At 42.4% G+C, this 13,686-nt stretch overlaps 1 protein-coding gene across 3 annotated transcripts in view; it reads left to right on the forward strand.

Annotated features, from left to right (window-relative positions):
* Positions 1-9,817, forward strand: part of Slc35f5 (solute carrier family 35 member F5) — a 32,167-nt gene extending 22,350 nt beyond the window's left edge. For 2 of the 3 annotated variants that reach the window (XM_034513318.2, XM_034513319.2), the window contains exons 13-16: positions 2,212-2,302; positions 4,597-4,751; positions 5,234-5,330; positions 8,919-9,817. In XM_034513318.2, the coding sequence (XP_034369209.1) occupies positions 2,212-2,302; positions 4,597-4,751; positions 5,234-5,309 (322 nt within the window). In that variant the 3' untranslated portion in view covers positions 5,310-5,330; positions 8,919-9,817. The remainder of the gene's footprint in view (positions 1-2,211; positions 2,303-4,596; positions 4,752-5,233; positions 5,331-8,918) is intronic. The other variant, XM_076941055.1, reaches the window with a different exon arrangement.
* Positions 9,818-13,686: the final 3,869 nt, after the last annotated feature.

Below are 13,686 nucleotides of genomic sequence, written 5' to 3' on the forward strand. Positions count from 1 at the left end.
CCCTCGAATTCCCACACACTCGGCATCCGGTCTTCATGGTACCAAGGATCTCCTCCCACCTATGCCCAATGAGGTCATCCTCCCCTACATATGCAGCTGGAGCTATAGGTCCCTCCCTGTGTGCTCCCAGGCTGGTGGTTTAGACCCTGGGAGCTCTGGTTAGTTGGTATTGTTGCTCTCCTCATGGGGCTGCAAACCCTTTTAGCTCCTTGGGCCCATTGCAAACAGGACACAGAGAAAGAAGCTCAAAATGTCTGTTTAATAAATGAACGAATACAAATATGTGAATGAATACTCTTTGTTCCCTTCTTCTGCTGTGAGAAAACACTGACTGGAAATGACTTAGGCAAGGACAGGCTTATTGGCTTACACTTCAGGTGGAAGCCCATCATTGAGGAAGTCGGAGCAGGCCCTCCCATATTAATCATCAATTAAGACAATCTCTTATCACCGGGCGGTGGTGGTGCACGCCTTTAATCCCAGCGCTTGGGAGGCAGAGGCAGGCGGATTTCTGAGTTCAAGGCCAGCCTGGTCTACAGAGTGAGTTCCAGGACAGCCAGGACTACACAGAGAAACCCTGTCTCGAAAAAAAAAAAAAAAAAAAAAATCTCTTAACGTCCATGACACAGGCCAGGCCAGTCCCTCAATTCGGACTCCGTCAGATGACTTTAAGCCAGTAGTTCTCTACCCTTTGGGGGTCAAGTGACCCTTTTATACACGTCTCATATTAGATGTCCTGCATATCACCCATTTACACTACAGTTCACAACAGTAGCAAATTACAGTTGTCACATTTTCAGTGAAATAATTTTATAATTGGGGGTCACCACAATATGAGGAACTGTGTTAAACGGCCATAGCAGTAAGAAGGTTGAGAACCACTGTTTCAGGCTGTATTAAGTTGAAAGTGGAAGCAAAGTAGGACAATATAAATCATTTAAATTTGTAAAAATGCCTTCAAGGTGTTGGTTTACATGTATGGAACTGTCAAAAAATAAAAGATTTTTATTTTTAAAGTACAGTTTTGGAGGCTGGGTTGATGGCTCAGTTGATAAGTTCTTGCTGCACACATGAGGGTCTGAGTTTGGATCCCTAGGCAGGGTGTCATGCATTCCTAACACTAAAACGGGAGCACAGAGATGGAGACAGCCATGGAGCCTGCTTGCCAGCTAACCTAGCTGAGTCAGTAAGCTCGAGGTTCAGTGAGAAACAAGGTGAAGAGTGAAACAGATAGTGGATGTTGACCTCTGGCCTACATGTGCACACGTGTGTCCTCGCCATATAAAGAGTAGTGTTATACAAATGAAAGTTGTCATGGAGGAATGGACATCCAAACATATGAGCTGGGAGTGCCAATGTGAATTCATGGATTCTTTGTGGGATTTTGGGATTGCTAACTTAGGGAGGAGTGGAGAATATAAATTAATAAGCCAGATATGGAAATAATGAATGAATTAACTTGGGATGCTAGCATATGTTACAGTTTTTCTCTTTAAATGACAATAAGTTTAAAGTACTTTTGAACACAGTATCCTACATGGAGTTTGTGAGACTTCCATTATAGTCTTAGACTTAGCGTTGTTTCTCAGATTGAAGATTTAAGAGGTGGGCCTTGTGGGGCACAAGCTTAAAGTTGATGTGTGATTCCAATTTTAATAATGCTGTTTTGGAAGTGGAGAGATGTCTCTGTGTTTAAGAGTGCATTCTGCTCTTGCAGAGGACCTGAATTCAGTTCCCAGCATCCATGTTGGGAGCAAACAACTTCCTGTAACTCCAGCTTCAGAGGGATCCTACGTCTTCTTGTGGTCCCTAAGGATACTGCATTCACATGTACAAACCCACACATATACACATAATTTAAAATTTAGTTTTTTAATCTAAAGAAAGATTATGTGGTTTTGTTAGGTATTTGTACAAAACTAAAAACTCTATGAAATATAAACTATATATATCCAAAGTTGAATAATATATGCAAGCAGATCTCATAATTAGTAATAAATTACCCAGAACACTTTATAATTTCACGTTTGCATTTTTAATAGTCAAGGGTAAGCTTTGGAGTCATTTTAGTAGCTATTATTTTTGTATCTCTGTCTGTCCTCAGTGTACCCCTCTCAGGCACACATTATACATGAAATGTTGGTTCAGTTTGTTCAGTGGCATTTTCTTACATTTTTAATGTAGAAGTTATGTTTCCTTTCTTCTTTTCAGGGGCTGCTTTCTTACCTCATCATTGATAGGCACACTTGCACTAAGCCTTACGATACCTCTCTCCATCATAGCTGACATGTGCATGCAGAAGGTAAGTTCACAAGACGCTGCAGGACGTTGCTAAGGAGACCTAGTGCTGGTTAGGGGATCTGTCAGTAATAAGGGAGGGAGACGAGAACAATGCTTAATGCCTCTCTCTCTAAGAGGGACTCTGGTCCACAGAAACATAAAAAGAGTAGGGCTGAGAAGAGGACTCCACAAACTTGAGGACTGAGCTGGATCCCCAGAATCCATGTGAAAAAAATGCTAGGAGAATTGTGCATGCTTGTACTGCTGGCGAAGTGGAGGCCAGAGGAATCCTGGGTCTCACTAGCCAGCCCATCTAGCACAGGGAGAGTCCGAGGGCAATAAGTGACTGTTTCAAAAAATAGCACCTAAGGAAAGACGGCCATTGACCTCTGGCTCCTGCAGTCATGGCGTATGCTTGTATCCAAGTCCACCCACACCCACTGAGTTAGGAGTTGAGTCCCCTCCCCTCCCCTCCCCTCCCCTTTTTTCTGTCCTTGATTTCATAGGGATCTGTCTGCCTCTGCCTCCAGAGTCCTGGAGTTAAAGGCATGTGCTTTGTTCTCCTGTGGAGAAGGTTTCTTTGGTCGTCTGAGGGCGGCAGAGGAGAGCGGTGGACCATTGCCTAAAGCTGTGAGGACAGCAGCCATGCACTCTGCCTTTGGGCTTTGAATAGTTTAGTCATATGTAATCATAGTGTACATATGTGTGTTAGCTTAACACAGTGTGGAAAGGGGAACATCTGAAAGTTACAAGGTTATAGTGCGTTCTAACAGCCTTGTCTGACTGCTGTCTCTCTTTAGTCTCTGTATAGCTCATGGATAAATAGTCTGCATGCCGTGTGTACTCATTACTTAAAGGTCATCAGTAGCTAGAGAGGTAGCTCAGTGGTAAGAGCAGCAGGTGCTCTTACAGAGGACCTGGGTTCCGTTTCCTTCAGGCAGCTTACAACATACTCCAGGAGCTCTAGCTCCCACTTCTGGCTTCTACCAGCACCTGTACACTCAGGCATACACATATACACACATAAATAAATACATCTTAACAAAACAGTTCTGTGCTGATAGTTCTAGATTATTAGATGTTCTGGTAATCATTCATAAAAACATTACTGTTTATCAATATTTCAGTATCTAAATGCAGGCTTCTTAGTTTCTCTTAATGAGTACTCATCCTTGGGAGAATGTTCTGTAGCTCACTTAACCTCTGTGTGTATATACTGTGAAGAGAGGCTGCATGCTAAACACTGTTGGAGGGTTATTTTTTTTGTGTGTTTTCTTTGAAAGCCTTCACCAAACACATCATTCTCATGAAACGTTTCTGTTTTAATGGTGGTATTAAATGGGCTAGCATGTGCTTTCCAGCATGTGTGTGTTTGTGAGTACATATGTACACGTGTGTGTGCACATGTGGAGGCCAAAGGACAGAATCAAGTGTTGTTCCTGAGGTGCTATCCAACTGTTTTGAGACAGTCTCTCCCTGGACCCTGGGCTTTCTAAGTAGACTAGTTGGCCTATGGGCTCAAGAGATCCTTGGGTGTGCACCACCTTGCCCAAGTTTCTTTATTAGGGTTCTTGGGATCTCCAGAATTTTGATTAGGATTCTAGGGATCAAATTTAATTCTTTATGCTCATGAGTCAAGCACTTTATTCCTTATCTTTCTTTGCAACTCTCAAAAGAGGACAAATGAATCTTCCTCATTTAGTAAGTAGGAGTGGCTATTTCCTTTTGTAAAGCAGATCACCAGTGTCCCTCATCAGCCTCAGGACTCAGCGCAGGCTGCGTAGAAAGTTGTTTTGGATACTCTGGTTGGATCTAGACACTAAAGGCTTGCAAAAGTTGTCTTAAATGGTTTCACTGGGTTTTAACATTAAGAAGTGTCATGTAACACTGTGTTAACACAGCTGTAACATAATATTTATTTTCAAATCTGAAAATTTGAAGATGGTGTGGGAAATTAAGGAAGAAAACTCCATTTATGATCAGGGGATGACCATGACAGAGGAAATGAGGGTCACATGGAATTTGACCCAGAAACTCCATTTGTGGACGTTCCCATTTTCTGGCAGCATGCCTAGTAACTATTGGCATACCTTTGTTGCTTTTCTTTTGCCGTTTTTCTTTTTAGAGCAGTAAGTACTGCTATTGGTTATTTAGGCAAGTAGAATTGTAAATTGTGGTCCTAAATCCTCTTATATAGTAATACTTTATAACGTATTATCAGTGCTTAGCTTGTCTTCTTTGTATTTTAATGTACATTAAAGGTAAAAAATTTCCTTAATGATAATTTTGAGGTTTTATTTTAATCTTTTGTTTTAGGTGCAGTTTTCTTGGTTATTTTTTGCAGGCGCTATCCCTGTCTTTTTTTCATTTTTTATTGTTACTCTCCTATGCCATTATAATAATTGGGATCCTGTGATGGTAGGAGTCAGAAGAGTTTTTGCCTTTATATGCAGAAAACATCGAATTCAGAGGTATGTTTTATCCCATAGTGTTTTTTGGTGTGTGTGTGTGTGTGTGTGTGTGTGTGTTCATCCATTCATTAGTGACAGGAATTATCGAAAAACCAAATTATATAATTCTAGGATAAAGATATGCATTTAGATCCGTAGGATAATGAAATAATTTCTCTACTGCTAATTTTTAGGAAGGAATTGTTTTGTTTCACAGGTAAAACAAGAGTACTTATTGATGGTCTACAATTAATTTAATGTAGAAAACTTTGGTTTGGGTATAATTCATAATAGAACATGTTAACACTGTCTTATATGCTCTTTTCTAAGTGTTTTTTTTTTAAGACAGAAAACTTTTGTATTGTGCTTCAAAAACATGAGGGAAACTATTGGTTCTGCCACAAGCTGTACGGTGACCACTCAGCTTTATGTAGAGTGGCAGGACATTTCTCAGGTTTCTTTTTAGTTCTAAAGCTTTGTTAACTGTTGCCTTTTTTCTTTAGAGTTCCAGAAGACAGTGAACAGTGTGAGAGCCTCATTTCTATGCACAGCGTTTCTCAGGAGGATGGAGCTACTTAGCTGCTGTGGTCTGGAGTCCAGGTGTGTATTTGAGCCGGCACCAGTGCCTGCCTGCCTGCCTGCCTGCCTGCCTTCTTCCTTCCCTCTTCCTTCCCCTCTCTCGCTCCCTCTCTCCTTCCTTCCTTTCTTGCTTTCTTGCTTTTTTGAGAAAAGATTTCTCTATATAGCCTTGGCTGGGCTGGAACTTGCTATGTAGACCAGACTAACCCAAAGCTAAAGAGATCTACCTGCCTCTTATATCTAGAGTGTTGAGATTAAAGGGAGTGGGCAATGCCACACCTGTCCTTGTAAGAGATTTTCTCGAATGAGTTGCTTCAGGTGGCCAAAGGTGCTATAGCCTCTGGAGTCAAACCACTTGGGTTCCAGGTCTCCAGGTTCTTCCACAGATGACTGAGTGATACTTTGTGAGCTTCTTGAGAAATGCATTATAATAAAACCACCTTACAGGTATCGAATTCAAAGTATCACAATAGTTCTTTTCTCAAATTAGATAGTCAGTGAGTTCTAAGTCACTTTGTCTGTGTATGTACACTCATGGATGTGTACATGCGTGTATTCCCCCATGTGCACATGCGTGTGTTCCCCCATGTGCACGGATGTGTTCATGTGTGTGGCCCTCTGACCAGAGGTTGACATTGTTGCCTTCCTTTATTACTCTCAACTTTATGTTTGAGGCAGTCTCTCACTGAATCTGGAGCTCACTGATTAAACTAGGCTGGCTGGCCAGCAAATCCCAGGGATCCTCCTGTCTCCATCTCCCAGCTCTGGGGTGGCAGGTGTATGTTGCTGTGCCTGGCTTCTTATGTGTGTGCTGGGGATCTGAGCTCGGGTCCACATGCTTTAGCAGAAACACTTTACCAGCTGAGCCATCTCTCCAGCCTCATAGATTACTCTTCTTTATGCTAAATCATTTTATGTAATTATGTACTTTAGAAAAACATTTTCTCATTATAAAACTAAGAAAAATAAAATACTGTAGGAAGAATTACATCTTCTCTTCCCGCTCCCCACCATGTGGGTACATGACTATGTGTATGTGTGTATGTATTTTATATGACTGATAGTGAGCTGCTTTTGTTAATGTTTCAGAGTCATTTTCCTACTTTAATTTTTTAAAGAATTAGTGCCCTTTTTTATTTCTTACAAGACTAAGAGCATATGTGACAGATGTTAGTTGACTCACAGATCTTGGAATAAGGTCAGCATATCTTTGGTAGGTACAAATCCAATATATTTATTTAGAAGAGGAAGCTCCAGTAAGTTCCTGGAATGCTGGGGACCCTGGCCGTTTATTCTGGGCTATCCCTAGACACTTTCTGCTGAAATGTTTCCTGATTGTGGCTGGACTTTCCCTCCCCACCCACAACATCCTGCAGCTCTTCCAGTTTCTAGCAAATGCTTGGGCCTTGTGGCCTAAGTGTTATCTGCATAGTAAATTCACCCCTAAAACTATTTTTCTTGACTTTCTGTGGTTGTATCTTTGGACACAGTCTGAGGTCTAGCTCTGCAAAGCTATACCAGCAGCCTCCCCTGCCTTGGCTACTCTGCTCACCCCAGGAAATCACATGGGGCCTATAATATAGCTGGGAAGGTGTGGGCAACCAGCTTGTGGGCTTATGCCTAGATACTGTAAAAACAAATAACTCATTCTTTTTCTAAGATGTTTTTGTTAGCAGGTATTAGTTACATATAATAATGCATTCATGATTGGATCATATCTGTTCCTTGTTACTTTTTCTTGTCCCTCTCCACTCCTGCTGAGCCTCATCGTCTTCCATACTGGTGCCCTTCAACGTTGTTTTCCCCTTTCCCGTGTGTGTGTCTGTGTGTTTGTGTGTGTGTGTGTCTGTGTGTCTGAGTGTGTCTGAGTGTGTCTGTGTGTGTCTGTGTATGTGTGTGTCTGTGTGTGTCTGTCTGTGTGTGTGTGTCTGCTCGTGTACATGGGGGAGGAGTTACTTTGATAAGAGCACGACCAACCTATCTGTGGCTGCAGCACTGAAGAAAGCATCTCTCCTCAGCAACCATTGACTTACTGTAGATCCTTAGGAAGGGGTGGGATCAAATCTGAACTGCCTGTAAACTCCAAGTCTTAGCTTATTTTCTTGTACTTTCCTGTCTCCTTATAGATTATTCTCCCATTTCTGTTGCTTGTCTGTCTAGCTTTAGGCATTCCAGTTAACAAAAGTTTTCACTAAGACACATCGGGATCTCCACTCCCACACCACATGCTTGCCTCTCTATTGCATGTCATTCTAGCCAGAATAGAGAGGCATCATCATCTGATGGTGCATGGTAAGACATGCCTTAAACCCAGCATTTGGGAGGCAGATGCAGGAAGAGTTCAAGGTCATCTTTCACCATATAGTGAGTCTGAGACCAGCCTGGCTACATGAGACTTTATTTCAAAGGAAAAAGGGAAACACCAGTAACAAGACAAACTGACATTTCCTACCACTTTTGTATAGCTGCTGCACAACTTTGGGTAGATCTATATTCTGTGTTTATATTTTTATGACCAAATAAGATATAGCCATGTCATTAAAATTCTACCTGGTATTTTCTCTAGAACTGTTCTTGCTACTATATTTAGAGAATAAACTTTTAACTTTTTCTGTTGTATAAAACACAGGGGAGCTATCTGACTTCGTAGCTAACATCCTGTGTGCTTTGAGGCAGATTCCCACTTTCTGTTGCTTCCCTCCCACTTTCTGACTGCAACACTTGTATTTCTTCACAGCCACAAGAGTTAATTGCTGTTGCTTGATCTTCTCTTTTCCACATAGTTTCCTTCCAAGAACACTTGCCCTTTATCGTCTGTTGACTTTTTAGTAAGGCGTGGGAAACAGGTGTGCCATGTTTCAATTCAAAATAATGGGGCTGGAGAGAAGGCCCAGGAGCTGAGCGTGCTTGGGGTTCTTTCAAAGATTCTGATCATGGTTTATGCATATCTGGCAGCTCACAACTGCCTGTGACTGCGGTTGCAGGGGATCCCATGACCTTTCTGGCCTCCTCAGCTGAGTATACATTCATGTGTACACACCCACAGACAGACACACACAAATAAAAATAAATCATTATATTATAAATGAGTGTAAACATAGTTATTTACAGCTTCTTGGTGCTGTTGCATTATTTATAGGTTGTCTTTCCATGGAATGCTTGTCATTATTCTCAGTCACATTCAATCCCACCCACCCAGGTGGTGCTTCAGTAGCTGGAAAAGTGAGACAGAGAAAGTAGAGCTAGTGAAGATCAGAGAAGGTGCAGCATCACTGAGTAGTCTAGAGTCAGACCGCCTGAGAGGAAGCGCTGCCCTACAGAGCACAGTAGACTACTCCAGGAGCAAAGCTGGTCCTGGCACACAGTTCTCACACAGCAGTGTGAGATCAGAGTCGAAGTTGAGAGACTTGGATCTCCTTTTACAAGCCCCCTTTCCCCTGAGCCATATTGTTAGCCCTGTCCTGAATTTTTCTAACTCTCATTCCATCACCAATTAATTGAATAAATACGTGTGTTGTGTATAATGGTTATTTGAACTTCTCAGACTCAACAGTATAGAAATTAAGATGATGTAAATGATAACCATTTTCTGTATCCTTTCCTTTTTAGCTTAATGGAACATTCTACAGTGAAGAGACAATCTGGCAAGTTCTTTGTAGAAGTGTTTCAGTGCCTAGTCTGAACAGGAGCTGTTTCAGTTCTTTGAAACTCTACATTTTCTGCTTCATTTTCAAAATGAAGGACATTCCCTGTAGGTTGTGTGCAGTCCAGTTGCTCTAAAGGACCAGCCTGCCTTACATATCAGTTCAGTTCCTGAAATCAGTCGAACTATTGACGGACCAGAATTCCCCTGGAGCCTCTGTTTAAACATGCTTCTCAGTTTCCAAGACCACCTAAATATGAGAAGCACTTCTGACAGGCAGGCACCAGTCTGCGCTGCCTGCAGTGGGTGCAGGTTCTGGTTTTGAGTTTGGTAGATTGCAAAGCAAGCACACAGAAGAAATGTTAGTTAGTGTGGCAGGTATGTTCATGCAAGGTTGGTAGTGATTTAGAGGATGGGCCGACATCTGAGAAGACCTGCTGCACTCTGTGATCCTCCCTGGTGTCTGGTGCCTTCTATCTTAAAACACACGACAAGCCGTAACAGTTTTAAAAGGAAGACTTGTAAACTGGAAAATCATGTATTTCTGAAGGCTGTGTGGCTATAGATTAGTTGAGAAAGCTCTGTTTCATTTAGAGTTTTAAAGGAATATTCTCTCTTCAATTAAGAAATTTTCATAATGGAATGGTTTAAATTGAAGCGATAAAGAATATTATTAGAATAAAATGTTTGTATATGTATTTGTGTATTAAAGATATATTGAGTAATTTTGTATTTTTCACATATAAATGTGCTAAATTACTCTAAAACTGGGTGCTGCTTCCTTAAATAATCTTACTTTTCCTAAGTAAATTTAAATGCTTAAAATAAAAAAGAAAGGCAAGGAAAAACTCTGCTTAAAAGATGACATTTGATTTTTTTTTTGTCTTATCATTATTAAATCATGAGGCTGGAGTTCATCTCAGTTGGTAGAGTGTTTGCCTGGTACAGCTGAAGCCCTGGGTTCCATTCTCAGCTTGCATAAACCAAGTGGATGGTGCACACCAGTAATCCCAGCACTCAGGAGGCAGAGGCAAGGAGATCAGGAGTTCATACATTGTGTATCCTACCTAGAGAATATAAGGCCAGCCTTGGAAATGAGATAGGTATCAAAAAATATTCCTAACTGTGACTCCTAAATTGAGGCCTTAGGCATACTTGCAGTGCGTGTGCTTCTGGAACTGCTCCTGTCAGTGAGCTATGTCTGAGGACTCTGGCTCTTAGTCAGAATTCATTCCTGTTTCTAGTTAAGTAACAATCATTTTCTGAATCTCTTAATGAATTTCATTTTTAAAAATTACAGAGTTCCACTTTATCCTGTTCACATTCTTAAAACTGGTCTAGTGTTACCCTGAGTCTAAAATCTAGCTGTCTTTTTGCTTAGTTCTGAGACCTCTGTGTTATATTAATTTAAATATCAGACAGCTGTGTTTCTCACTTGGGGCCACCAGAAATTCTTATGCTAAAACTAATGCTGGTTGGCAGGGTAAAAACCATACAAAGGAAGGCTGGGGAGATGGCTCAGCAAGCATGTGGGTCTGAGTGCATCTCCAGAACAGATATAAAAATATCCCTGCATGTGGAGGTGCTGGAGACAGGAGGACCCCTGGAGCTTGCTGGCCTGGTTAATAAAGAAGACCCTGACTCAAAAACCACTTTGTTGTGCCAGGGGATGACTCCAATTACTGCACAAGCCTGAGGATCAGACGTTGATCTCAAGAACCTATATAAACAGCCCTATATAAAACAGATGTGGGATCTGCCTCTGTAATCCTAGCCCTCCTGTGGTGAGGCAGGAGGTAAAGACAGAACTGCCAGAAAGTTCTAGTCTAAGGTATCCAGTGCAGCATTACAAACACTGTTAGCAAGGTGGGGATAACAAGCAACTTGTGTTCTCTGATCAACACACACTCTGGCTTGTGTGGGCATGTGCACATGAACATACAAAATATTTAAAAAACCAAGATACTCAGTGCTTGAAGAATGGCAGTTGATAGCGACCTCTCACCTATACACATTCCTCACATGTGCACACACACTCTCAAGGCAGACACAAATACATGCACACACACACACACACACACACACACACACACACACACACACGGAGGGTTTCTGAGGAATTTTTAGAACTTCTATGAAGAAGCCTGTCAATTACTCAGAGATTAATTCTGACTGGTTATTATCTATACCTGTAGTTTTCTGAGTTTTGCTATCATGGTTTACAAGAATCTTCAACAGTTTCCAGGGTGAAATAATTGAGACCATGGAAACAAAACTCAAGTGTCAGATGCTTGTCTAAATACAATGGGCAGAGTGGGTGGGCTTGTGTCTCATAGCTGATCACTGCCACTTGGGATTTAAGGACTGATGACTAAGTCTCAGCTACCCTGAGTGATGGCTCTGCAGCAGGCCCCTGGAAGGAAGCACCGTTGAACTAGTGAATATTGGGGTGACTCACTGCCCCTTTACTCCCCTACCTGCCATCTTCCCCTCAAGGTTTTTTTTTGGGGGGGTGATTTATTATTTTTTTTAAATTGATTTATTCTGGGTTTGTTTATACATGAATGTAATCTAGCATTCTCCTCCTCCTCTCCCACCAACCCACTCTCCCATGCCATCCTTCTACCAAGTCCCTATCTCGTTGTGAGGTTTCATTTGCTTGTGTTTCCCTTTGCTTTGTGAGCCACTGTAAAGCTGTCCACTGACAAGTAACTTCTCAGTGGCTGCGTCACTAATGACAACGACTGCCTTTTCCCTAGCAGCCCTTCACTGCTACTGTCTCCCCTTGTGGAGTAGGGCCCCAGGAGCCTCTGCCCAATCTAGGACAACAGTAGGATCTTCTCAGTAGGACCTAGGTCTCCATCTAAAGGCCACTGAACAGCTTTACAGTAACTAGTGGATCCCCTCTGGTGGAGACAGCCTCCAGTGCAGCCAGAGTTAGACACTTAATGGTCATGCCATTATTACTCCTGTGGGTACCTTGCTTAGCAGGTCTGTCTGTAGCACATAGGGTCCACAGCTGAGTAAGCCTGCTGATGACTTTTCTCCCCAGAGCTTGCATACCATATCTAGTTCTATGAAAAGTAGCCAGCAGGAAGGAAGCTTTCAGTTTAGTTCCAGCAGGATTTCTTCCAAAGCGTGTGAGTGTTTAGCAGCAGGATCTACACATCTTCAGATGGAATGTATATGACCCATGACGAACTTTTCCAAGGACATCTTGCCGAGTTCTGACATTAGGCAGTGGCGAGAGCAGCCTTGCTGGCCCAGCTTCAGGCCACCAGTGTCACCCAGCAGCCATTTCTGCTGGCTTGTGCATTGATGGTAACCCCACCTCCCACCCTGGGCTCCTGTAAAGATTCCACATTTGGATAGGCCATCTCTGCAGGTTCTGGGTACTCTGGGATGCTAGGCCAATAGTGTATGTGACAGAACCCACACCGTTCTGGGGTCTAGTTCTGTTGGGGACAGCCTAGCAGTTGACAAGAAGGGGTTATGGGTCCCTGATGGTCCATGACCTCAGAACTAATATGTATGGTTTCAACAGAGGCCAGGATATTTGAAGACTCCACTCTTTCCTGCTTTCTGCTCCAAATGGAAGCAGCCCGTTTGTCTTATGTGGATATGTGTATATCTGTGTGTGGATATATGCACACGAGTGCAGTGCTTTTGATCCAAAAGAGAGTGTTGATTCCCCTGGAGCTGGAATTATAGGTGGTTGTGAGCTACTCAGTGTGGGTGCTGCGAGATGAACTTGGTTCTTTGTAGGAACAGCATGTGCTCTTATACACTGAGCCGTCGTCATCTCTCCAACTAAAGGTGTCTATGCTGTGGCCTCCTCTCCTCATTGCCTTCTTATTCCTCTTCTTTTACCTCCTATTTCTTTCCCTCCTCCATTCTTGTTCTTTTTATTGTTCTGAGATGGTCTTATTCCCAGGGTAGCCCCAGAATCACTGTCTAGTTAATTCTGTCCTTGGAACTCCTAATTCTCCTGCCTCAACTTCCAAAGTGCTGGAGTTACAGGTGTATGCTTGGACTCTGTGATTTGTATTTTAAGGCTTGTCTCAAAAGTAAAGTGCTGGAAGTTGGGACCATAGTCTGTATACCACCTACTAGGGAGATAAAATTATTGGAACCCTGGAGTTGGGAGCTAGTATAACACAGTCTAACAAATACCTTAGTTTGCTATTATGTTGCTGTGATAAAACATTCTTACCAAAAGAAACTTTCGGGAGGGTGTGGGGGGGGGAGGGGGAGGGAGATGGGAGTTTATTTCTGTCCATTATGGAGGGAAGTAAGAGAAGGGGCTCAAGGCAGGAATCTAGAGGCAGGAAAATTTCAAGGTTAATGATAATTGGAACTTCATGGGTAACAAAATGGAAACGAGGCAGTGTCAGGAGAGCATGGATGGATGTGTCTAGGAGCTTGGAGGGTCATTTGGTATGTGTTGTGCATCTGTGTTTCTCCTTTAAGTAAATCTTAAAGTTTTTATTGAGATACTGGCTTCTGTCAGCCTGGTGTAATTAATTCTTCACATTAAACTGGTTTTGCCTGGCAGCTGACGGATGGAGCTCACTGTCTCAGTAGAAGTGAGCTCACAAGGTTAAGTGCAAATGTTCTCAGAGGTATCCAGCCCTGTCTCAAGAAGAATGCTAATGTCCACTCTGATATCAATCATGCTGGGCCAACTTGGGGTTGGAAGTTTCTAGAAGCCACTTTTCTCATCAGGTCTATAGC

Source organism: Arvicanthis niloticus, chromosome 10 (genome assembly GCF_011762505.2).
Source record: "Arvicanthis niloticus isolate mArvNil1 chromosome 10, mArvNil1.pat.X, whole genome shotgun sequence".
NCBI lineage: Eukaryota > Metazoa > Chordata > Mammalia > Rodentia > Muridae > Arvicanthis > Arvicanthis niloticus.